The sequence below is a fragment of the Ambystoma mexicanum genome, chromosome 4q (assembly GCF_040938575.1).
Source record: "Ambystoma mexicanum isolate Mex_15411 chromosome 4q, UKY_AmexF1_1, whole genome shotgun sequence".
In the NCBI taxonomy this organism is placed as follows: domain Eukaryota; kingdom Metazoa; phylum Chordata; class Amphibia; order Caudata; family Ambystomatidae; genus Ambystoma; species Ambystoma mexicanum.
In genome coordinates, this window is record NC_090928.1 from 1,293,194,433 (window position 1) to 1,293,221,471 (window position 27,039).

Sequence of the window (27,039 nt, forward strand, 5' to 3'; positions counted from 1 at the left end):
CAAGGACGCAGCCAGAGACCTATCGCCCTTCATTTCCAAACTCATAAATAAACGGTGGGTGGTCATAATTTCGAAAAAAAAATGTCGACAGACAAAAATGTCGAAAAAAAAATGTCGACTTTCGTTTTTTTTAATTATATATTTATTTTAGGGGTTCGGGAGTTAAAAAAAAGGGAAACATTTTTTAAAAATGTTTTTAAAAAAATGCATTGAAAATGTTTTTTTTTTTTCGACATTTTTTTTCGATATTTTGACGTTCGACATTTTTGTTGTCGAAATCATGACTATAAACCGTTCGCATCTTTTTCCTCAGGTAGCATCCCCTCCAACTTAAAACAATCCTGGGTGCTCCCCCTCGTTAAAAAGCAGACGCTTGATCCCCTCATCCCCACTAACTACCGTCCCATCACCACGGTACCCTTTCTACTGAAAATCTTGGACAAAGTGGCCTATGTCCAGATCCAAAAATTCCTAGAACTACACAAATTACTAGGCTCCAGACAATCAGGCTTCCGACCACTACACGGTACGGAAACAGCCCTCATTGACTTGAAGACCCAAATTGATGATCTGAGGGATAAGGGAAAAACAGCACTCCTCCTACTTGACCTTTCCGCGGCATTCGACCTTGTCGACCACAAGGTCCTCTGTAGACACCTGGACTCAGCTACTCACTTCTCCGCAGAAGCCATCAGATGGATTGAATCCTTTTTGAGCGAGAGAACAATGAGAGTCTTCTCCCCATCAGCAGCAGCAGACCCCTCTCCTATTACTTGCGGAATCCCGCATGGTTCATGCGTCTCCCCCACACTATACAACATCTTCACCAAGCCTCTGTTCGACGATCTGGATCATCTGGGTGTCACCTACACCAACTACGCAGATGACACTCAGATTCTCCTCCCACTTTCAGGGGATCACAGTAAGGACAGAGAGTTGGTGAACAGGGTGTATCTCATCATTCAGGCATGGATGGCATCTCATGGCCTATGCCTGAATGATGACAAGACAGAGCTCATCATCCTGGGTACCCCCGCCAACCTCAACAAACTAGGCCTTGAATATGCCGAATTCAACATAGACGGCAATATCATCAAAGTATCCAGGGAGGTAAAAACTCTCGGCTTTTACCTGGATGCCACTATGTCATTCACTAAACAGGTCAACTCACTAGCATCTAGCTCTGCGTACACCTGCAAATTAATAAGAGCAGGCAGACCATTCCTGTCTAATGATAGCTGCACGATCCTGGCAAGAGCACTCATACTGTCCAGGCTCGATTATTGTAATGCCCTATATAGCGGTGCTAACAAAGCCATTACCCATAGGTTACAAATCCTGCAAAATAATGCCTTGAGAGCTGCCCTCGGCATTAATAAAAGAGAACACATCTCTACTACCAGACGCCAACACAATTGGCTCTCCACCGATAATAAAATCAAACTAAAGTTGGCCTCCCTAACCCATAAAGCCCTCAACAATGCTGCCCCCAGCTATTTGATGGACAAAGTTAAGAGAAAGTCATCCATTAGACAAACAAGAACTATCAATTCCAACTGTCTGATAATTCCCAGGTTCAAACTCTCCACCATTGGAGGTAACAGTTTCCCTGTGAAAGCCGCCACATTCTGGAATTCTTTGCCACACAACCTGAGAGCCGATCAACCCTACCAGCACTTTAGAAGGAATCTCATCAGTCATTTGAACTCCAACAACCCCCGTACTTAATTGTACATTTTACACCTCTGTATAGATACTTGAGGCCTTTGTTCTCGCCAAAGAGCCCTAGACGTATCTGTATATTTCACTCCTTTGTAAAGATATTATAGTTTTATGTGTAAAGTTTTGTATATTTCTCATTCCTGTAATCCTTAATTGCATATGTCTATAATTTTATCTTGTATATTTCTGTAACATTGTAAGCCTTGCATATCCTTTCTGCCTGCGCCCTGCTGCCCCTGGGTATGGTGCGCCATATAAATAAACAAACAAACAAACAAACAAACAAACAAACAAACGCTCCTAAGGGACCAAGTTTTCAGAAACTTCCTAACGGATAAAATGAAAGCCTACTTTGAGACCAATGATAATGGGGACACAGAGATGGTGATGGTCTGGGAGGCGGCTAAGGCCACCTTTCGGAGGGGCTCCTTATAGCGGAGGGAGCCTGACGTAAGCGGGAGAGGGTACTTATTGAGAGCAGGCTCCGGGACGAATTCAGGGATCTATGGGCCCGGCTCACCCGTAAAGGGGAAGACCGAGAGGCCCTCCTGGGAGAAATGCGGGAGAGGAGACAGGCGCTACACACGGTCCTTATAGAGGTGGTTAAGAAGATGAGGTACACACGACAAAGGTACTATGAGCGGGGTGATAGGGTGGGTACCCTCCTAGCCCGTAGAACGAGGGGATCTAGACTCGAAAGGGGGGTGGGAGCCATCAGAGACAGGGAAGGCAGGTTGACGGGGAAGGGGGAGGAGATTGTGGAATGTTTTGAAGACTTTGTTAGGAAGAATTCTCTGTTTAGGCTGAATTTCCTAACCTAGTGAGTCCCCCAGCAGCTTTGCTGGATTTTCTGGGGTTTATTTTTTTCTCCTGCCAAGAGTGAGACTCTTTTACCCTCACTCTTGGACATGACCTGAGAGTGTTTCTGTGACTTGCTATGTGCTTACGGGGTAGGGGGTAATTTTCCCCATAGGCCATCATTGGTTTTTGGATGTGTGTTACACAGCACCCTCAGTGCAGTAGCACAGGGGTGTCCTAGAGACCCCCAAACATAGACTCCACACCCTGGGACTGACTACTGTCTCCCTGGGTCTGTAAAGTTGCCATTGACTTTACTAGTCTTAACTTAGGAACTTAACCAGTACAAACCATCTTACTGTGGAAGTACTGGTAGGGGCAATTAGATTGCCCCTGGGTCTGTTGTCGAGGGGGTACTGTCCCGTCCCCCCTCGCCGAGTTCTGGCTGGTGGCAGTGGATACCACGGAAATATTCCACCGGAATATTTCCCAATGGGATTTCCCATTGTTTTTGATGCACCACTTTTTGGTGCAATGTTAAAGATACCGCCGGTTTATTTATTTAATATAAATTCACCGGTTGGGATGTTTTGCCAGAACTCGCCGCCAAAATGGCGTCTAGGTTCACTTCAGTAACCCTGAACCCGAGTCGAGCCTTTGTTCCACTTTTGGCGGTCTTCTGCACAGAAGCCCTCCAAAGTGGTGCCATTCTGTCTGGGTACCACAGGGGGTGTGGGAGGGGGTTTAGGCACCCTGGACTGAGTTGCCTTGCCAACTCATGTCGCACTCTAGTGTGATTGGCCCAAGTGGTGAGCCACCCCGCTCACCACTTAGCATGTTTGAGTGACAGCTAGGCTGTATGAATGGGGGTTTGCTGCATAAAAGCAGGGTTTTTGGGACTGGTTCTTCAGAAGTCGCCACAGGACCTAAGAAGCCGAAGAGGGAGAAGCCGAGCCGACCTGCCAAGACGACACCACCGGTGAAGCCCTGCAGAACCGTCTCACCACTTTTCCCGACGACAGAGGAGATCTCCCGCCGGAGAGTCTTCTTCCCTTAACTGGTGGGGACAACCAGTTGCTGCCTTCTTTTCGCCGTCCCAAAGCATCTCGTGGCCGCCTTGCCTGTGCCAAGCACCCTGGCAACCGGGATACCACTTTTTACCTCAACCGCGAAAGAGGGGAAAAATCCTTTGTGACCGGAAAACTCCACGGCTGGCCTCATCCCTGGTAGTGCAACGACCTGCAGCTTTCCTCTACGTCGAGATCACCTCTTCCTCGGGACGACGCCGCGACTTGCACCCACTACCAGGAACGACTACCACCGCTGGAGGAATCTTTCCACTTTTAAAGGTACTGTGTTCCGCCCGGCCTCCCTTGCCACCGATTGTACGGGGTAGATTTAGCCCTCGGCTCTCGAACCTGGGTAGGTCTGGGACACCCTAACTAAACTTTTCAGAACCATAGTAAAACCTTTTCTTCTCACCTGCAAAGACTTGTGACATTGTGTGATCTTGGACACATTTTTCGCCTGGCTCCCTCTAAAGCGGGCCCCGAACTAATTCTCCTTGTTCCACCATTGACTGTCTTTGCTAACCTTATGTGAAAAGTGTTTTACCTTACTGCTCTCTTTATTTCTGCCTTTTCCCTCCCTTTTGGTAATACTTGTTGGAGTACCATCTAACGTTAAGCGCTTACCTCTGGTTGGAAATAAGTGGGGTTAACTTAGAATTGTCCAACAAATGATTAGGGATGTACATATGAGTAATAGTAACTGTGTTTGACTTTCTTACCTTTTCTAATGTGCTAGTGTAATTTATGAGTGTACCTTTAATAAATAAGTTTATACTTTTACACCTAGCTCTGGTCAGTGTTTGCTTGTGCTACTGTGCCTCTGTACCTATTGTGTATCCTCTGTATACTGCCTAACTCTTCTTGAGGGAAGTCTGACTGCTCAGCCACAGCTACCACAGTGAATCTGTGCGGTGCGGACTGCTACCAAGTGGGTTTACTGCCAACACCTGTAGTCTTAAATCTTTTGCAGTGGTCCCAGAGGGAACTGCACAGGTTTCTGCCTAACAGACTTCTACAGAGGGTTGTACACTATACACTAGACAGGAGGGTGAGTCACGGGAGGACATCCAGGCCTACCTGGCCGAACACCCGCTCCCCCGGTTAATAGATCCAGAACGAGAGGTATTGGAGGGGGAAATATCAGAGGAAGAGGTGAAGGTGGCCTTCCAGAGATTAAAAACTGGGAAAGTCCCGGGAGGGGATGGCTCCACATCCGACTTCTATAAGCAGTTCCAACTCACCCTGGCAAAGGCATTGGCCAAACTGTTTAATTGTATTAGGGGTCAGGATACCATCCCGCCTACGTTCCTACAAGCTCTGATCGCTGTGATCCCCAAACCGGGAAAGGATCTGGCAGACTGTGGCTCATATAGGCCTATTTCCCGCCTAAACATGGACGTGAAGATCTTTGGCAGGATCTTGGCCATACGCCTGGAGAGATCCCTCCCTCGTTTGATCCATCCGGATCAGGTGGGTTTTGTGATTAATAGGCAAGGCTCTGACAGTATACGAAAGACCCTCCACGTGCTGTACTCAAGGGGGGTCCGCCATGAGGGGGCTCTCTCATTAGCCCTGGATGCCGAAAAGGCCTTTGACAGGGTTAGTTGGGCTTTCATGGGGGAGGTCTTTGCATCCTTGGGGATGGGCCCGAAATGGCTGAGCTGGTTGTCGGCTCTGTACTCCACTCCCACAGCCAGGGTGGTGGCAAATGGGATTGAATCGGGGTTGTTCCCTCTGGGAAGGGGAATGAGGCAGGGCTGCCCTTTATCCCCCCTCATATATGCATTGGTAATGGAACCATGGGCAGCCTCTGTCTGCTATGATGAGGCGATTTGTGGGGTGAAAATCGGAGAGTCTCACTGTAAGGTTGGTCTGTTCGCCGATGATGTGCTGCTTTCATCACCAAACCATCCCAGATGGTGCCCCATGTACTGCAAAGCTTGACACGATATGGAAATCTCTCAGGGTTTAAGGTTAATCTGGGGAAATTGGTGGCATTTATAGCAGGCAGACTGTTGGGTGCAGACATGGAATATGTGGAAGGACTCCCCTTTCGCCTCCAGAGAGATGGGTTTCACTAATTGGGTATCCAGGTGACGCACAGCCCGGAGATCCTCTTTCCCAACAATTTCCTCCCCTTCTGGACAGCAATTAAGAGGGATATTGACAGCTGGGTGAGGTCGGGGCTCTCCTGGATGGCGCGCCTTAACCTGGTGAAAATGGTGGTTCTCCCCAAGTTTTTATTTTTGTTCCAAATGCTCCCGGTAGTGGTGCCCAAGACGTTCCTATCGAAGGTGAAGCAGGCCCTCTTACGATTCCTCTGGGCTGGTAAGAAACACAGGATTTCTTATGAGGTGTTGATTAGGCTCAAGGAAGATGGCAGGGTGGGATTTTCAGACTTGGAAAACTATTACAAGGCCTGCCAATTAAGGATATTAGTGGATCACTTCACTCCAGGGACAGAGAAGCAATGGATGGCGATGGATAACAGGGTCCTGGCCCCAGTCACGCTGGATGAATGGCTTTGGGTCCCCAGGGCACGCATTCCTAGGAGGGTCCTGCAACATCCGGTACTGGGGGTTTTATGGTTGGTGTGGAAAGAAGGGGAGTATTATAGATGCATATATGCCAACCCACCCAATTTAGGCGGGAGACTCCCGATTTTTCAGTGAAAAATACTGCATTTTTCATGTTCTCCCGCCTAAAATTGTACTTTCCCCAATGCATTCCTATGGGGAAATTGCTCTCTCCCGATTTCTCTGAAGAAATCTCCCTCCCAAGTGCCTCGGAATGTTGGCATGTATGCAGATGGCTTACGACATGCCCCTCTCCGCTGAGTTGAATTTGGGGCCCCCCCCCCATTAGAGATAGGATTGATGCCCCTGAAATATTTCAACAATGGTATGAGGCTGGCCTCAGTAGGGCGGGTCATTTGTGGGTGGGAGGATCTTTTTTGCCCCTGAAAGACTTGGAGGATGCCCTGGGACATAGCAATATCGCCCCGTTTCGCTATCTCCAGCTGAAGGGAGCACTCACTGAACCCGCTTGGGGAGATACCCTCAGAAGAGATCTTACAGAGTTTGAAAAACTTCTCATCTCCAGACGTGGTTCTAAGGGTGTCATATCCAGCCTTTACAAACTCCTCATGTTCGCAACTCCAAGGGACCCTGCACCGGCGCGGACACAGTGGGGGGAAAGACTTAGGGGAAGAAATTGATGATAGAAGATGGTCCAAGATGTGTAGATGAGTCAAACCGCTCAACGGCCTCGCTTCAATTCCGACACCAGGCCCTGAAGGTACTTCACAGGTGGCACTACCTCCCGCAGAGGATAGCTAGGATGAAAGTGGGGTATGACCCACACTGTTGGAAATGTGGAATAGAGAGAGGAGATTACATGCATATGTGTTGGAACTGCCCAGCAGTGCAGATATACTGGGAATAAGTGCTATACTGGATTAAGGGGGTGGATGGAGTGGAAAGGAACATGTCCCCATGGCTCCTCCTTTTTGGGATTGACGTGGGTGGGGATCATGCAGAGACACAGGGTCATATGTTGCAGACCATGCTGGTGGCAGCTAGGTGTTGTTTGGCACAGAAGTGGAAAAGCCCGAGCATGCCTGTGGAAAAGGACTGGGTCATCAAGGTTCGTGCCATTTATGATATGGAGTTTTTGACGCACCTTATTGATGAATCCAAAACAGACATTGAAGGTTTGTGGCTTCCCTTTTTCGAGAAATACGGGCGTCTGGCATGAGGTGAAGGGTGCCCACTGGGAAGGTATTCTGATCATGATGGACCTTACAGAGCTCCACGTTGTTCAGGAAACATATTGCGTTGTATGGGTATTGACGGAAGAGTGGTTCTGAGCCCAAAGCCGGGTGTGCGACTAATAAGAATGTCCTGATGGTATTGGGCAGTGCTCATCATGAGCCCAATTGACATTGCTGACGTACATGCTTGATCCATGACCATGGGATGGGGGGGGGTGGGCTGGGGAGAGGTAATATAATAGATGTTAGGAAATGTGATATGTTGAACTTTGTATGTTGTTATAACCAAAAATGTCAATAAACTTTGATTTAAAAAAAAAGAAACCTCTGGGGATTAAGCGCGTTATGAATAATCTATCATACCATATCATAGAAAGACATGTCACTAGAGGGCTGGGGTTCCTGTATTTGTGCCGTGGCAAGAGATAACAAGGAACGAGATGTCACTAGGGTGCCAAAGTTACCCTATGTGTGTGCCGGCAAGCCATTACAAGGGCAAACACATCACTAGAGATGCAGAGTTCCTCTATGTGTACCCTGAAGAGACATGACAAGTAAACAGATGTGACTAGAGGGCCAGAGTTCGTCGATGTCTGCCGTAGCAAGACATGACAATGAGAGATATATTACTAGAGGGGCAGAGTTCCACTATGTGTGTTGTGGTGAGACATGACAAGGAAAGAGATGCTACTAGAGGGCTAGTGTTCCTCTATGTACACCACAGGCAAACATGACAAGGTACTAGATGTCCCTAGGGGACCATTGCTACCCTATGTGTGCCGTGGCATGACGTGCCCCAGCAACCTGGATGAAAGGTCCCAAGGGACTAGTCAGTAAGACACCCTTTGGTTTCTCACATAAGCACCAGGAAATTAATTAGCAGAGAGAGAAGAAAGATAATGTGCTTTTAACCTAGTACAAAAGATGTGAAGTGAGGGTGAAGAGTGAATGCCAGGAGGAAGAGAGATCTAGAATTTAGGCGCAAGAAGAGAAAAGGAGCAGAAGCGAGAAGTAGCATGGGGGGTTGGGACAGAGAGAAGATGCCAATGTTGTGAAGGAAGAGTGCCGAGAGTTATTAGGGTGATACAAGAGACCACTGATAGGGGGAGCATGGTAGAATTTAAAGACAATAGCAAGCAAACGGGAAAGAAGATGGGATTGGAAGTGAAGGAAGGAGATGGAAAGGAGAGACGGAATTCTAGACAAAATGGAATGGAGTAAGATCAGGAGAATGAAGGCCCACTAAGAGGGCAGAGCAATAATAGAGTCGAGGAAGAATGGAAGATGACATGAGGAGTTTGGCAGTTTGAAAAGATAGAAAAGGTTGTATGCGACAGATTAGAAAGATAGTAGCGCCAGATATGTACAGTCGCAGGGATAATATTTTTGAAAATGAAAGAGAGTTTAAAGGTCAACAAGGCTGTGAGCAAGTACAGAAAAGGGGAGAAAGACAGGAGAGAAGAAAAGACCAGAGGGAGAAAAATTCGGTTTTGGATGGGTAAAGATGTTGAAAGTGAGAAGACATCTAAAATTGAACAGTGAGACAGTGGAATGAAGAGAGCCGGAAAGGGAGGAGAATGAGAAAAATAATGGCAGTTGTTGGCATAAAAGTGAGATGAGAGCTTGAACGACTGAATAAGTGCAGAGAGGGGAACAGTGTAGAATGAGAACAGTAGTGGACCAAGAACAGAACATTGTGGGACCCCATAGAGAAAAGTGCAAATCGCAGAAGTAAGACCAGCCTAGAATACCAAGCAGGTGCACAAGGAAAGATAAGATCACAACCATTGAAGAACAGCATCAGAGAAGGCAGGAGAGGTGAGAGCAGAAAGTAATTTGAGGTGATCAGCTGAGTCAAAGGCAGTTGAAAGATAAAAAGGAATAGGAATAGATGAATTGTTTATTGTGACGGGCAGAAAGAAGAGAGTTGGAGACGTGAAGGAGATCCGTTTTGGTAGAGTGTGCCAAAGGAAATCCCGTTTGAACTGATGGCAGCAAAGGGTGGGAGTTGAGTTGAGGTGAGATGAAACTTAAGAATAAAGTGACCTTTCCAGAAGTTTGTAGAGAAATGGGAGGAGCAAAATAGTGTGAAAGTTAGAACGAGAAGAAGGAAGGGAGGGTGTCTTAACAATGGGAATTATAGTAGCATGTTTAAAGGGGGTACAGAAGGTTAAGAAGATAGTTAGTTTGGGAATTGAGGTAAGATAAGGAATGATAGGCTATATGGTAGACATAAGGGATGAGGGGATAGGGTCAGAGTTAGAAGCCGTGGGGTGAGCGTGTGAAAGGAGAGAAACAGTGGTTGTGGGGGCTTGTGAGAGGGGGTGAAGGGACGTGAAAGGTAGGGAAGGGCAAGAGTGGAGTGGAGACAGTTTCATCACAATTTTACAAACCTAGCTCATACTTTCTCAGAAAACATCTCAGCCCCATGAAATCTTTTCCCAACATTTCTTCGTGGGACTCCGATAGAGGGGAAAATGTTTCCATTATATTGTCTTAGTGCAGATATTGTTTAGCAAACATGCATTCCTGCCCTTTAATTTGGGCACATTATTTCTTCTGAACGGTCATCGCTACTGGATCCAGACCCCGGAGGTGGACCAGTGCGGGAGGATCACCTGGATGAGGGATCTCTGGGGAGTGTGCATGGGGCACCCGGTGGAGGGACGCAGTATTCCTACACCTATTTCCCTGTAAAACACCCTGATTCTATATACTATCTAGGAACCTTATAACCCCCCCCTTTCCTACACACACTCTGCTGCCCTGACAAAGCGCTTCGGAGAAAGACAGACTCCCACACAACCAGTCAGTTTGACATGTCCCAATATCAGGCTCAGGCACTTAATCTTGATGACTCGCACCTGAATCCTGTTCCCTTTCCACACTGGTATAAAAGACGGAGCATGAGCGAGCAGGGCAAGCAAGTCAAGCAGAACCAGCATAGCAGTAGGAGAATAGAGCCTGTGGAATTGGAGCGACCATGGAAGCAGAGTAGAAGAGGCCAAGAGGCGAGAGAAGGGCCATGGCCCGGCCAGCTGCAGAGTGAAGGTCGTGCCCTCCTTCGGGTGAACGACGGAGTCGGGAGGAGGCAAGCCGAATGGTATCGAGTGCTACCGGTGAGTGAACTGTGAGACCGGCTGGTGTTACCGGGTGAAACATTCCAAAGCATTTGATGAGGCTCGCGGGGTTTTGTGAAACCACAGGTGAAAATACAAAGAACAATGAAGGCAGAAGCTGTGTGTGTCATAGAAAACCGAGAGGGAAGCCTGCAACATTGCAAATGTTTTTAAAATTGAACTATGTTAAGAATAACGCAGTGGTCTGGTAATAGATTATTACCTTCTCGAAAGGCTATTCACCCATAGTCAAACTGTTAGTTTCAAAGTAAGATCATTGGAAAGACTGCAAATACCAGAAGGCCTTAGGAAAGGCGAACCAAAGTAAAAGAAAGTCAAAGTGGTCATACGAAGGTGCAAGCAAAGTCCTCGTACAATCGAAAATCTTTGACAAGTGGGAAACAAAGTGAACAATTGTAAAGTAAAGATCAGTGAACTATGTTGTAAAGGAAAGTGTGAACCCGACGGAGGGATGCCATACCAAATATTTGTTTTAAAAGACATTTAGAGTTCCTGAGTGCTATAAGCTAGTAAAACTGATGAAGTTAACTGAACTGTGATGTAAAGGCTTCAATGAACCCGACGGAGGGATGCCAAGCGAAAGCAAGGGGAAGTGAATCCCGTATTTTGTTAAAGTGACTTAACAGTGGTGTAAAGACAAAGGTGAATCCAACGAAAGGGGTATCACGAGGAAGTCGGGGAAGAAGGGAATCTCGCATGGTGAGAGCTTGTGAAAAGTCTTGTGATGCCAAACAAAAGACACTGATTTGAGAGATCCTGTCTTTTCTGAAGAAACTGCTTCCTGATGCCTATAGACTCTAGGGGTGCTCACAGTCATTCCACTGTTCCGCCTTGCCCCGTGATGTACCAGGGGGAAGGGAGTGTATTAGTTCAGCAGTCCTGAACTATTGAAACCCTTTTGGACAGTTCAATTTGCACTACACTCTTTTGTTATACATATCATTGTCCCACACCCTTTTGTTATATAGTGTAAGGATTGGCAATAGGTTTATTAGTATAGGCCATTTTGTTTTGACACAACACCACTAGGACAGTGTTTTCTTTACATTGATGTTTGTATCTTGCTCCCTTCTTAGATCAAGGCTTAGATTAGGCTTTTTTCTCACCCTTATACTGTTGAACAAACACTCTTGGATTATACTCTGTGTGTCTGTCGTGCTTTGGATAACCATGCCTTCCTTACACTTATTAATTTTGTATCTTACCAAATCCATATTCTGTACTGTTTTTTGTAAACCCTGTACAGTGCTTTGTCAAGACGATTTATAAATATCAATAAAATACAAAATGCACTACAACTTCTGCACCTCTGAGAACACCTCTATGCTGCACTTTCTCGTGATAGCAACGGATGGCCTCTGGCTTGGTTCCCTGAATGTGCATTGCTGCGTGTGTTTGTTGGTGCCCTGGCAATGACGGGAGCAAGGCTGAACAGCCATTCCATCCCTTCAGCAGCATAAAACCCAGCAAAGCAAGCGTTATGATGCATCTTAAACTTGTCTGAATCTTCCACTCCTTTTTGTTTTATTTCTGCTATCTCCACTCTCTCCAGTGCTTCGGTTGTGTTTCTATCTGGGGTCTGTTGTAATTGTCCTTCCATCTGCCCTGCCCTCCTGTTCCCTTGCTTATCTATTGTCTGGACCCCTTCCACCCTGCCCTCCTGTTCCCTTGCTTATCTATTGTCTGGACTCCTTCCACCCTGCTCTCCTGTTCCCTTGCTTATCTATTGTCTGGACTCCTTCCACCCTGCCCTCCTGTTCCCTTGCTTATCTATTGCCCAGACTCCTTCTACCCTGCTCTCCTGTTCCCTTGCTTATCTATTGTCTGGACTCCTTCCACCCTGCCCTCCTGTTCCCTTGCGTATCTATTGTCTGGACTCCTTCCACCCTGCCCTCCTGTTCCCTTGCTTATCTATTGTCTGGACTCCTTCCAGCCTGCTCTACTGTTCCCTTGCTTATCTATTGTCTGGACTCCTTCCACCCTGCTCTCCAGTTCCCTTGCTTATCTATTGTCTGGACTCCTTCCACCCTGCTCTCCTGTTCCCTTGCTTATCTATTGCCTGGACTCGCCTGTTCCCTTGCATATCTATTGTCTGGTCTCCTTCCACCCTGCCCTCCTGTTCCCTTGCTTATCTATTGTCTGGACTCCTTGCAGCCTGCTTTCCTGTTCCCTTGCTTATCTATTACCTGGACTCATTCCAGCCTTCTCTCCTGTTCCCTTGTGTATCTATTGTCTGGACTCCTTCTACCCTGCCCTCCTGTTCCCTTGCTTATCTATTGTCTGGACTCCTTCTAGCCTGCCCTCTTGTTCACCTAATTCCTTACCTGCCTCCTTGACTCAGTGCCTTGACTCCTTGTCAGTCTTCTTGGGGGTACTGCCTACCAGCTCTGCATCGGCCCTCTTGCGGTTCTACGCCACTACTGGTTATTGGACCCCATCCACCCATGACCAGTGCTTGCACTGTCCTTGTGCCATGTAAATCCTGGCTAGTTGTGTTTCATGATGCAGCGAGCCAATACTTCTGGCCTGGTGTTCCCCATCATGGGTTGCTTTGATGTGGGTTGTTTATGCCACACATCCACCATGCATTGTGCAACCAATGCCCCAATGTTGACGGATGGAACTGAAGGAGCGGATGGAACTGAAGGAGAGGATGGAACTGAAGGGGCGGGTGGAACATAAGGCGTGGATGGAACAGATGGAGTGGATGGAACAGAACGAGTTGAACGAAAAGTCGGAATGGATAGAACGGAGGGAGCAGATGGAAGGAATGGAGCGGATTGGAGTGGATGGAACAGATGTAGTAGATGGATCAGGTGAAGTGGATTGAACAGATGGAATGGATGAAACGGATAGAACAGATGGAATAAATAGAGCGGATGAAACAAATGGAGTAGATGGGATGGAACGGATGGAACGGGTGGAATGAATGGAGCGGTTGGAATGATGGATCAGATGGAATAATGGATCGGATAGAGTGGATGGAGTGGACGAGTGGATGGATCGGACGGAGTGGTTGGATCGGACGGGGTGGTTGGATCGGACGGGGTGGTTGGATCGGACGGGGTGGTTGGATCGGACGGGGTGGTTGGATCGGACGGGGTGGTTGGATCGGACGGGGTGGTTGGATCGGACGGGGTGGTTGGATCGGACGGAGTGGATGAAACGGATGGAATGGATGGAGTACATGGAACGGATGGAATGGATGGAGTACATGGAACGGATGGAATGGATGGAGTGGATGGAACGGACGGAGTGGATGGAACGGCCTTACTAAAAACCACCATATCACACTACCACACATACTCTCTCCTATACACCACCACTCAACTAGAACACAGCGATACTATGACACATTCAGTATAGCTGCTCTCATACTAACACCTACCTCTTACTCCTCAACATCCTAATTAAACACAGCTAGCTGAGCACACACCGCTAGCGTAAGCGTCTCCTCAGGCCTAACGCAGCCAGAAATCAGTCTGGGTGTCAACCCTCCATAATGAACACATATTCATGACCTCCCAAATACCTTACCTACCGCTAAGAGGCAGCTATCATGCAAGTGCCTCACCAGCTGCACACATATCCGGTGCACCCACGCACCTTACGTCTCTCTCTCTCTCTCTCTCTCTCTCTCTCTCTCTCTCTCTCTCTCTCTCTCTCTCTCTCTCTCTCTCTCTCTCTCTCTCTCTCTCTCTCTCTCTCTCTCTCTCTCTCTCTCAACTGACTTGAACTACGGTTCCCGAGGGCGTTCAACCTACCAGCGCTTTGAGATCATACCAGTGATACATAAGGCGCTATATAAATGCAAAGTAACATAACATAACATTCAAGGCAAAACGAGCATGTTTGAGCTTGACAATGTGATTATATTAGGCACACCTTCAGTTTTAAACTTGAAATGATCAAATATTTTCAACACATTTGTTCTTTTAATGACACATATTTATTATAGGATCGTGGTTGGCACTAGGTGTGGAAACGACCTGTGCTGGGCCCTGTTGTATCTTAAGCAAGCGTTAATGGGGTTCATCTGTTGCAAGAGCTGTTGGGATTTAGCCAGGACCACAGTTGTTGAGTAGAAAGAGAAAGTTTCCTCCTGGATATCTTGCTTCCGTAGTTCAAAAAATGGTTCTAACACGTTGGTTATTGCGATACAATTTTCGCTTTTATTTGTGCTAGTGCTAAGTTGCTTTTAACATTGAGTAGATACGTATTGGGTATATTGTGGGGCAAAATGTGCCCCTTGTTTGTCAGCTGACACATGTTTCGACCCTTGGGTCTATATCAAGGCTGATGAGAATTCAAAAATCATGTGAAGTGTGCATTTTGTGACATATATAATATTGGTGCACAGTGAGTGATGTTTAGGTGAGGTGAAGTGTTTAGTTAAGTGAAGCAAGGTAAATAATCACATACATTTGATGCAATGGTAAAGCATTCAGGGCAGAAAGAGAGAGGAGAAAGCACAAAGGAAAGATTAGCAAGGTAGTTGTAGGAGGTGGTTCGGGTTAGTAGTTTGAGCGGATGGATGCCTCTTACCTATTGTACGTGGTTTCTAGCCCCCTATGGGGTCCTGGTCCGTTGTATATGATGGCTGTCCTGTAGAGACAGTGGCTCCTGTTGGGCCCTGTAAGGTAAGTGGGTTGGAGTTAGGTGCGTTTTTTGCTGTCTGATGCTTAAGAAGTAAGTTAGTTGTTGGTGGGGGCTCCTGCGGGAGTCAGGATGCTGTGGTTCATGTCCTCTTGTGTGGTTGCATGTTGGGGCCAGGGGTGTGGGTCCCAGGGGAGGGATATCAACCCTTATAGGAGTTGGGTGCCGATGTGGCTGTCTGATGCCATAAGGAAGTAAAAAGATGTGGTGGGGGCTCCTGGTGGAGAATGGATGCTGTGGGTGATGACCAAGTGTGTGGTGGCATGCTGAGGCCCGGGGTGTGGGTCCCTGCGGCAGGATAGCACCACTGTTTAGTGAGGGGGCCAAGATCAATAGGAGGATGCAGCCCGGCGCAATGGTGGAGCGCCGCTGTGATTGTGTGCCTGCCCTGATGGGGGAGAGTGTGCCTTCCTTAATGTCTCATGGGGCGTGCGTTATCCTTGGCCGCCGAGGGCTGGGGTTAATTGCACAAAGGGGGAATGCCGCTCGGTTTAAACCAAAAAAGAGGGGAGACCGAAGATCAGGGTCCCCGTGCCCTCGTGAAGGTGCAAATCAAACCAGCCTAGGATATCTCCTTAAACATGAATCAGCATCACACCTTGACCAAGTGGAAATGACAAAGACTTTTCTCAAATTCTCATTGACCAACAATATATTTATTTTCAACGAAGAATACTACAAACAAACCAAGGGGATCGCGATGGGAGCCAGCTATGCTCCAGCGCTAGCCAACTGCTTCACGCACTCTTATGAACAGGAACATGCCATGCGAGAAACAAAGTTCACCACCCTTATCGTCAACTGGGCACGCTATATAGATGATGTCATCCTCATATGGAAAGGAACCCAAGAAGAACTCAACCAATATGTGGACTACCTGAATCAAAACACCCCATCAGGGCAGGCACACAATCACAGCGGCGCTCCACCATTGCACCGGGCTGCATCCTCCTATTGATCTTGGCCCCCTCCTGCCGCAGGGACCCACACACCGGTCCCCAGCATGCCACCACACATGTGGTCATCACCCGCAGCATCCATTCTCCACCAGGAGCCCCCACCACATCTTTTTACTTCCTTATGGCATCAGACAGCCACATCGGCACCCATCTCCTATAAGGGTTGATATCCCGCCCCTGGGACCCACACCCCTAGCCCCAGCATGCAACCACACAAGAGGACATGACCCACAGCATCCTGACTCCCTCAGGAGCCCCTACCAATAACTAACTTACATCTTAAGCATCAGACAGCAAAAAACGCACCTAACTCCAACCCACTTACCTTACAGGGCCCAACAGGAGCCACTGTCTCTACAGGAGAGCCATCATATACAACGGACCAGGACCCCATAGGGGGCTAGAAACCACGTACAATAGGTAAGAGGCATCCATCCTCTCAAACCACTAACCCGAACCACCTCCTACAACTACCTTGCTAATCTTTCCTTTGTGCTTTCTCCTCTCTTTCTGCCCTGAATGCTTTACCATTGGATCAAATGTATGTGATTATTTACCTTGCTTCACTTAACTAAACACTTCACCTCACCTAAACATCACTCACTGTGCACCAATATTATATATGTCACATCTATGTCACAAAATGCGCACTTCACATGATTTTGGAATTCTCATCAGCCTTGGTAAAGACCCAAGGGTCGAAACACGTGTCGGCTGACAAACAAGGGACACAATTTGCCCCACAATGTACACAATGCACACATATTTATTACATTGGTTAAATATATAAAATATGCATGTTTTTCCAGTGTGTATAATAGATGTGATGGGTTGCAGACTTGTCTGATAGGGTGCTAATATGGCATCCATTGTTTATTGATTGATAAAGTAGCAGGATGAATAGTACGACAAAAGCTAGTGTGTGACATGGGGATAGCTGTGACCGTCACCAGTTGAGGGAAGCACCCCAGAATTCAATGCTGCAACAAGGAACATTGGAGTATTAAGACTACTGCTGCATTGGTATAATCCTTGATTAAGATGCAGGTTAGAAGATAATTACTGTCTCTTTTCCTTTAGTTTCCCTCAGTCGCACTGCTGATTGATGAAGAATACATTGTGGATGAGAACGTGTATCGTTACCGGTAAGAGATGGGTGTTGCTGGCGACCTCAGTGTACTTTACTAGGCTATTGTCCTACACATTACCCTTTTTCTAATTCGGGATGAGGAAGTTTCTAAGAAATCATGCTTAATTTCCAAAATCATTTCATAGCTATTAGAGAATCTATCTCCCCAATATAATTTGCCACTGTTAAAGATGTTCTTTTTTTAAACAAATGTATTGTTTTCTTAAAACAAATTATATAACATTCAAAACAGTGAGACCCCATATATAAACCCGGTCACAATACCAATATCAATCCTTACATTTTAACATCAACAACCCAGAATAAAAAAAAAAAAAAACATAACCCACCCCCACTCCCCCCAATCTCATCCAGAAACTTGGCTAAAATGTCCAAATTGACTATCAGTATAGTAAAAGAATACAACAAAGAAACCTTTTTAACATCATCTGAATTACATAAATAATTAAAAAATTACTTATCTGTCTTGCAGCCCGCAAACCAAACACCCACTAGGACAGGTCTAAATCCAAGAATGACCCCCAAATCTTCTGAAAACTTGAAGCCTTCTTTTGCACCATGTAATTCATTCGTTCAATATTACAAACTCTGTACATTTCCTCTAGCCATTTGCGCCAATTCAAAAAGTCAGTTGTTTTCCAAGCCTTTAATATCAATTTCTTTGCCATTGCTGCTCCTCGCATAATCCAGGTGATTTGATTTTTGTTCAAGTCTTCCAACAAGACTGTTTCCCCTGGGATGAGTGTTGCAAAGTCGTACTCCAATTCCTCACCTATGGATGTTCTTATTTTTGCTTCCTGTAAGGTTGCCCAACCCGAGAACCCCCCCCCCCTAAACTCCACAATCACACAGAGAGAAGGAGAATCAAACCTTACATTGGAGCTCTCCAGTCCAGGGCAGATGGCTGTAACAAGTTTTATGGGGACACACTGGAGTTAGGTGCCCAAGGGCTGTAATGCCATTATAGAATGGCTGAGTCACTAAAACAGGCCACATGCAGGCTAGAAAGAAAAGGAAACAGTTGAACAAAGTGCTTAGCAGCAACCAATGAGCATTGCCCTGGTGACACTCTAGAATGAGGCAGAATGTTGGGGGAGAAACATCAAGCTTTGTAACAGTGGTTAGAGACCTCTGCTGACTCAGGTTTTACAATGCCCCATCACCATCGTGATATTATAATTAAGTAGACCCCCCTGAGGGCCGCGTCGGGTAATATGAGGATCGAGCGAAAGGCTGGCCCACAGCCCTGTATGGCCCATGGGCGGGGTCTATAAAGCTATGATAACCTGCATTGCTCTTTCCCGTGAAAGAAAATAGTAAAAAGGGCACAGATGGTGGTCGCAAGGAGTGCCTTTATATACCAATAAAAAGGCAAGTTAGCATTCTCGTCTTCCTAGAGATAATGCAGACTTTTTGGGTATTTGTATTAACATAGATAATCAATGGCATGTGGATACTATTTATATCCACCTGGGAAGTTGTGGGGTAATTGGCTGAGGATTCATATGTGTGGGCCTCTCGATAATCGAACCAAAACCACGCGGCTAATACAGGAAATTGGCTGCAAGTATGCTCTGTACTTCTGGTATCCTTAGAATGTGGCATTCTGAATAATCTGCAGACTGTGCCAGTTCTTCCTGTAGATTGTCCAATGCAAATGCATAATGAACTTTTTCCAATAGTTAGAATGAGGCGATGAGCCCCAAGGTGGTGGGCCGACCCTTTAGGTAACAGGCCGCCGCCCAAGTTAAGGTCCTGAGCGAAGCGAGGATCCCTTAACGAGGGAGGGGAGCTGTTACCTACAGAGTCGGCCTGCCACCTAGGGGCATATCGCCATTAGCATCCATGTAGATGCCTACACAAGTGTTAATGGTGTCTTTAACATATAGTTGTATATAGTTAGTTGATTTTGTTATAATTATGTCTGATGTTATATTGTTGTACATATGTTATGTTGATATACTTTTGAAAATAAATTTATTTTAAAAAAAAGAAATTGTGAACTAACATTTAAAAAAAATAAATAAATAAATAAATAAACGTACCTTGCTTGTGCGTCCCGGCACTGGCAGTACTGCTGTTCCTGAAGTCCATTTTTCATGTGGATGACACCATCTACATGGGTGCTGAGTTGAAGGGGGAGCGGCCTACACCAATGAAAATGCTCGGAACGCAGGCCTTCCTTGGTGAATACAGCCCACGTTCCGAGCATTCTCATTGGTTCACGGCACCTCCTAGGGTTCTAATGTGTTTTAAATAGCTATTGTTTGAACGAATCTCTCAGGACACTGTGTTCAATACCTCGAACAGCCCTTCGCCAACCTAAGTAGTCTTTGTTCTCCCTTGGGTGTCCTTCACTCACCAAAGGTAGCTGTCAGTGTGGAGCCACTAGCTGGGTGCTACTCTCTAAAGGTAGCTGTGGATGGGTAGCCACTAGCTGGGTGCTTCTCTCTAAAGGTAGCTGTGACTGGGTAGCCACTAGCTGGGTTCTGCTCTCTAAAGGTAGCTGTAGATGTGTAGCCACTAGCTGGGTGCTACCCTCGGGTGTCCTTCACTCACCAAAGGTAGCTGTGGATGTGTAGCTACTAGCTGGGTGCTACCCTTGGGTGTCCTTCACTCACCAAAGGTAGCTGTGGATGTGTAGCTACTAGCTGGGTGCTACCCTCTGGTGTCCTTCACTCACCAAAGGTAGCTGTGGATGTGTAGCCACTAGCTGGGTGCTACTCTCTAAAGGTAGCTGTGGATGGGTAGCCACTAGCTGGGCGCTGCTCTCTAAAGGTAGTTGTGGATATGTAGCCACTAGCTGGGAGCTACTCTCTAAAGGTAGCTGTGGATGGGTAGCCACTAGCTGGGTGCTACTCTTTAAAGGTAGCTGTGGATGGGTAGCCACTAGCTGGACGCTACTCTCTAAAGGTAGCTGTGGATGAGTAGCCACTAGCTGGGCGCTACTCTCTAAAGGTAGCTGTAATTTGTGTAGCCACTAGCTGGGTGCTACCCTCGGGTGTCCTTCACTCACCAAAGGTAGCTGTGGATGTGTAGCTACTAGCTGGGTGCTACCCTCGGGTGTCCTTCACTCACCAAAGGTAGCTGTGGATGTGTAGCCACTAGCTGGGTGCTACTCTCTAAAGGTAGCTGTGGATGTGTAGCTTCTAGCTGGGTGCTACTCTCTAAAGGTAGCTGTGCATGTGTAGCCACTAGCAGGATGCTACTCTCTAAAGGTAGCTGTGGATGTGTAGCCACTAGATGGGTGCTACTCTCTAAAGGTAGCTGTGGATGTGTAGCCACTAGCTGGGTGCTACCCTCTAAAGGTAACTGTGGATGTGTAGCCACTAGTTGGGTGCTACCCTCTAAAGCTAGCTGTAGATGTGTAGCCACTAGGTGGGTGCAACCCTCGGGTGTCCTTCACTCACCAAAGGTAGCTGTGGATGTGTAGCCACTAGCTGGGTGCTACCCTCTAAGGGTAGCTGTGGATGTGTAGCCACTAGCTGGGTGCTACCATATAAAGGTAGCTGTAGATGTGTAGCCACTAGCTGGGCGCTACCCTCTAAAGGTAGCTGTGACTGGGTAGCCACTAGCTGGGTTCTGCTCTCTAAAGGTAGCTGTAGATGTGAAGTCACTAGCTGGGTGCTACCCTTGGGTGTCCTTCACTCACCAAAGGTAGCTGTGGATGTGTAGCTACTAGCTGGGTGCTACCCTCGGGTGTCCTTCACTCACCAAAGGTAGCTGTGGATGTGTAGCTACTAGCTGGGTGCTACTCTCTGAAGGTAGCTGTGGATGTGTAGCCACTAGCAGGGTGCTACTCCCTAAAGGTAGCTGTGCATGTGTAGCCACTAGCTGGGTGCTACTCTCTAAAGGTAGCTGTGGATGTGTAGCCACTAGCTGGGTGCTACCATATAAAGGTAGCTGTAGATGTGTAGCCACTAGCTGGGTGCTAACCTCTAAAGGTAGCTGTGGATGTGTAGCCACTAGCTGGGTGCTACCCTATAAAGGTAGCTGTGGATGTGTGTACACTAGCTGGGTGCTACTCTCTAAACGTAGCTGTGGATATGTAGCCCCTAGCTGGATGCTACTCTCTAAAGGTAGCTGTGGATGGGTAGCCACTAGCTGGGCGCTACTCTCTAAAAGTAGCTGTGGATGGGTAGCCACTAGCTGGGCGCTACTCTCTAAAGGTAGCTGTGGACGTGTAGCCACTAGCTGGGTGCTACTTTCTAAAGGTAGCTGTGGATGTGTAGCCACTAGCTGGGTGCTACCCTCTAAAGGTAGCTGTGGGTGGGTAGCCACTAGCTGGTCGCTACAATTTAGAATGATGCAACATGTGGCACCTTCTTTGGGAAAACCGTGCTTAACATAAAATCATAATGTCACTGAATTTGATCTGCAAAAGTGAACGTTCTGTTTTTTTTTCACAACACAACATGACAGTGGTTTTCTGCAAGACAGAGTGCACCACTAAACTAACACAATTTCCACATATCCTCTGTGGTAAAATGCTGGTGTCAGTGTTTACACCTTTGCTTTCTTCTGCCAGCCATATACTGGATACATGCATTTTTCAGCTACCCATGGTTCAAAGACACACCAGCAGCTGATTAGTGAAATGGCCCGAGTGCAGCTGCCAAAGTTGCATGCATCTTCAAATGTCCACATGGAAACTTTGTAGCCTTTTTTCCTATATCTTCTTTTAGGAGTTCAAATGGGCAACTATTATATAGCGAATATTAAAACATCTTTTTAAATCAAGAGTTAAGGTTAATCTCATGAAAGTGTTTAAAAAGTGGGACTAATATAGCTCAGGTAAGAACACTCACTGTATACCACTACAAATCTAACCATACAACCTGGCAGTATAAACACACACTTCATAAACTACACATCTAACCGTATAAGAACTCACTCCATACCACTAAACATCTAACCAGGAAACCTGGCAGTATAGGAACTCACTCCATACCACTGCACATCTAACTAGGAACCCTGGCAGTATAGGAACTCACTCCATACCACTGCACATCTAACTAGGAACCCTGGCAGTATAGGAACTCACTCCATACCACTACACATCTAACCAGGAACCCTGGCCGTATAAGAACTCACTCCATACCACTACACATCTAACCAGGAACCCTGGCCATATAAGAACTCACTCCATACCACTACACTTCTAACCAGGAAACCTGGCAGTATAAGAACTCACTCCATACCACTACACATCTAACCAGGAAACCTGTCAGTATAAGAACTCACTCCATACACTACACATCTAACCAGGAACCCTGGCAGTATAAGAACTCACTCCATACCACTACACATCTAACCAGGAACCCTGGCCGTATAAGAACTCACTCCATACCACTACACATCTAACCAGGAACCCTGGCCATATAAGAACTCACTCCATACCACTACACTTCTAACCAGGAAACCTGGCAGTATAAGAACTCACTCCATACCACTACACATCTAACCAGGAACCCTGGCCATATAAGAACTCACTCCATACCACTACACTTCTAACCAGGAAACCTGGCAGTATAAGAACTCACTCCATACCACTACACATCTAACCAGGAACCCTGGCAGTATAAGAACTCACTCCATACCACTACACTTCTAACCAGGAAACCTGGCAGTATAAGAACTCACTCCATACCACTACACATCTAACCAGGAAACCTGTCAGTATAAGAACTCACTCCATACACTACACATCTAACCAGGAACCCTGACCGTATAAGAACTCACTCCATACCACTACACATCTAACCAGGAACCCTGGCAGTATAAAAACTCACTCCATACCACTACTTATTTTGTTTTAATGTGATACAGTTTTAAATAAAACTTTACATATAAGCAAAATACAATCAAAGGATTTACCTAGTTTAACTTTCATACAAAATGCAATGATCATAAACATAAAACCATATTCAAGTTAAAAGGAAATCATTAACCAAATAAGTAATACATATATAACTCAGTAAAATAGTAGAATAGTAAAAATGAAATGGAATAAAATAAAATAAACCAAAAGATTAGTATAGCCGCAGCCTAGGGAGTGACGATACATTCACTTAGAAGGTACATTATGATATTAATAGGGATGATTAGTCACCCTGGTGGCACTTGCTGTCAATTCATTCCAAATCATATGTACATTGTCCTTCACTTGGTTACAATTAGGTTTGGCATTTGTTCGACTAAGAGTCAACTCTGAGTTCGCGATTTTATCGGCATCATTCCACACTCTAAAGAGTGCATCTGTAACTTTGTGCTGAGGGTGTTAACACACTGGTTCCAGAAATCATTTTCCATGATGCTATCAATATTATGCACATGTATCGCATAATTACTTATGTAACTGGTGGTCATAGTGGGGCAACTCGTAAGTATATGTCTCGCTGTTTCTGGTTCGGATTGATGTTTGCACAGCCTACAATATCTGTCTGCCTGGGGAATTGATCTTTCAGCTCCTAAGTTCATCTGAGTGGGTAGGCGATTGATTCGTAATAATAGTATAAAACGCCTAAGATGTTCCGATGGGAATAGATTCAAGTACTTTTGTGCTTTCTTATGGGTATATATAACATATGACACAAACCCATAGCTTTTTAGACTTGCCAAGTGAGAGTAATTCTTCTGCCAATCCCATAGTTTTAATCATTTATGCATATGGCATTTTATGTATTTGAAATCCTCACCCCAAGGTATTGTCCAGTTCATTGACTCGAACAGACTTTCTATTACTAGCCTGGATTGTGTACCATCGCCCAAAACCTCCTTTAGAGATTTTGATAGGGCAGTATTAGGGCGATTCTGGATTTTAAGGTATAATTCTGCCCTTTTCCCCAGGACAATCACTTTCAGCAAAGGGATTCCCAATTCTAATCGAAGGATAGCCATGGGGACACATTGTGGGAGTCCCAACAGTTCCCTCCAAAATGTCCCTTCTATAGTCTGTAGCCACTCAAGATTCATTGTGATCAGTGATTCCAGACCATATGTTATCATGGGCACTAAACACTGCACATATAGATGGCGTGCTCCCCATATGGAGTAGCCACTCTGATTTTGCATGAACTTATAAATCATGGCTGTTAATTGTGCGGCTTTCACCTTACGTTGTTGAATACATTGCTCGTAATTGCCTTTGCTTTCAAATTCCACTCCCAGAAATTTGTAAGAGTGTGTATACCTAATTTCAACTGTTTCCAGAAGCATACGTGGGCGAGCACCCTTTCCAGCGGTGTACCACTACACATCTAACCATGAAACCTGGCAGTATAAGAACTCACTCCATACCACTACACATCTAATCCGGAAACCTGGCAGTATAAGAACTCACTCCATACCACTACACATCTAATCAGGAAACCTGGCAGTATAAGAACTCACTCCATACCACTACACATCTAACCAGGAACCCTGGCAGTATAAGAACTCACTCCATACCACTACACATCTAATCAGGAAACCTGGCAGTATAAGAACTCACTCTATACCACTACACATCTAACCATGAAACCTGGCAGTATAAGAACTCACTCCATCCCACTACCCATTTAATCAGGAAACCTGGCAGTACAAGAACTCACTCCATACACTACACATCTAACCATGAAAACTGGCAGTATAAGAACTCACTCCATACCACTACAAATCCATTGTTAACTTATGGTATTGATCTAAACTGCCTAATACTTGAAGTGAGTATTAAGATTGGATTTGTAGTGGTATAGAGTGAGGGTTTATAATTCTGAGTTTTATGGTTGAATTTGTTTTGGTGTACAGTGAGTGTTTGTACCCTAAACGTGTTTTCCACTCCTTGTAGACTTGAATTTTTTGCAAGATTAACCTTACATCTTGATATATAAAAAGGCTGTAATGGCCCGGTAATTGCCCATTCGTGGATGCCAGAATTTTTCAGAATGTTGGGGGCAGCCTGCCGGTTTTACCGGCAAGGCTACTGACAAATTTTTAATGAGACTCAAAGTTTTGTTGAATTCTCAACACCATATGTTAAAATAAATTCATTAGTATGTCCGATGTTCATTCATATCTACTAACACCCTGGGATGCTACAGGTGGTAAAACTATTTCTTTTTAATTGTTTAGGGTTTTGAAAAAATACTTTACAATTCATCAAATTACACATCACAAGGAGTACAAATGAAACATATGCACACCATTAACAACAAACAGTTATATAAAAGTGATCTTATCATTTTGCATCGCATTAACACCACCTTTAAAATCTGTCCTTCAATTAATACTCAGCCATATCAACATGAAAAAACATCCAGAATCAAATATCCTAAAAAGCTCAGTATGGAGAGGGAGGACTAAAAAAAGCAATTTAAAATTCATCTGTCACGCTGCACTCTCCTTAGTATCCGGTGGGGCACTCAGATTCAAGGAATGAAACCATCCTGCCACAGCAAACCCTGCTGACAGTCAATTGACACAGAGACACCGTTTCCACAAGATCTATTTGTCTGCCCAATTTATTTTATGGAGCTTTTTTTTAAAATACGCAGGAACCAAATCCTACCCCCTTTGGCAGTATGTTTCTGTGCAGACCACCTCTTGCTCAAGCCTTGACAGCATTAGCAGTTACTTGCCAGTTTCTCTGTTTTTTCTAGAAACAACCCATCAGACCCTGGAGGCATGTAGAGAAACCAAGGAGAGAAACCTGAACAAGCGTCCCAAAGAGTGAAACTGAAGCCTGACGAACTGAAGGAGAGATAGACACACAAAGAGAAAGGTAGCAGCCCTGCAGACGTGCATTGCTGGCTTCAGTGGCGTACCTCTGAGAAGGTGAGACGAGCCGGGTGGAGCCACCTATACATGCAGCCAAGAGAAAATCATTGTGGGGCTGCTGGAGTACTCCGGTATTCCCACGCTGCAATTCCCCCTAGACCACCAGAGACTAACGCCAAGAAGTATCCACCCTCCACCACAATATATCTCTGGGAAACTTAACAGAAACCATGTGATACCAACATCATGTTGGGCTGCCATGCCCATTCCTCACGTGAGAGAAGTGGGCAGGGCTTGGCCCTTTACTCATTGCTTTGCGATGCGCATACATGCTCTTTGTTGGGTATACAGGGTCAGATTGGTCAGAGAGAAGAGCCCCATCCCCCAGAAGGAGTGGAAATATAATGGAAGAACAGGAAGCAGGAAGTGTGGGTTATGCGGGTAAGGACAGAGGAGGGAGGAGCGGTGGACTGTAGAGTCGATTTCTGCAGCAGGTGAGCCATTGGATAAAGAGTGAAAGTGGTAAAGCGATGTGAGATAGCGTTTGCGTGTGTGTTTGTGTGATGAGTGTATAGGCAAGCTAGTGCACGGAGTACAGGATTAAAGGTGGTTGTTTGAGTAGTTTGGTGGGAGGAGGGGGTAGCAGTGTGGAGGAGGAAGGGTGAGACGGGAAGAGTAGCATTTAAGGATGGAGGCCAGACCTAGGAGGAAGGAGAAGATCAAAGGAACAGGAAAATAAAGGGTGAAGAAAGGGGAAGTGGAAGAGAAAAAAGTAAGACAGGGAGAGGTTGAAAGTGAGCATGTTAGATGGAGTCTGAATCAAGCAGCTTATTTGTAGGGAACAATCCCATATCCCAGAAGAACACTAACCCCTGGATAGAGTAGGAACAGTTAATAAGTCACTGCGAGGGCTTAGTCAGGCAACCTTTAGGGTGACATTGGTAATCCAAGTCAGTTCTTAGACAGTAGGGGTCAACATTCAATATCTATTGTGAAGGCATCATGAAGAAGACAC

The 27,039-nt window shown here is 45.9% G+C and overlaps 1 protein-coding gene across 5 annotated transcripts in view; it reads left to right on the forward strand.

Moving 5' to 3' along the window:
• Nucleotides 1–27,039, forward strand: part of LOC138468387 (NACHT, LRR and PYD domains-containing protein 3-like) — a 1,409,260-nt gene that overhangs the window by 799,974 nt on the left and 582,247 nt on the right. For all 5 annotated transcript variants that reach the window (XM_069608927.1, XM_069608925.1, XM_069608926.1 and 2 more), the window contains one exon: nt 17,198–17,262. In XM_069608927.1, coding sequence (XP_069465028.1) covers nt 17,198–17,262 — 65 coding nt within the window. The remainder of the gene's footprint in view (nt 1–17,197; nt 17,263–27,039) is intronic.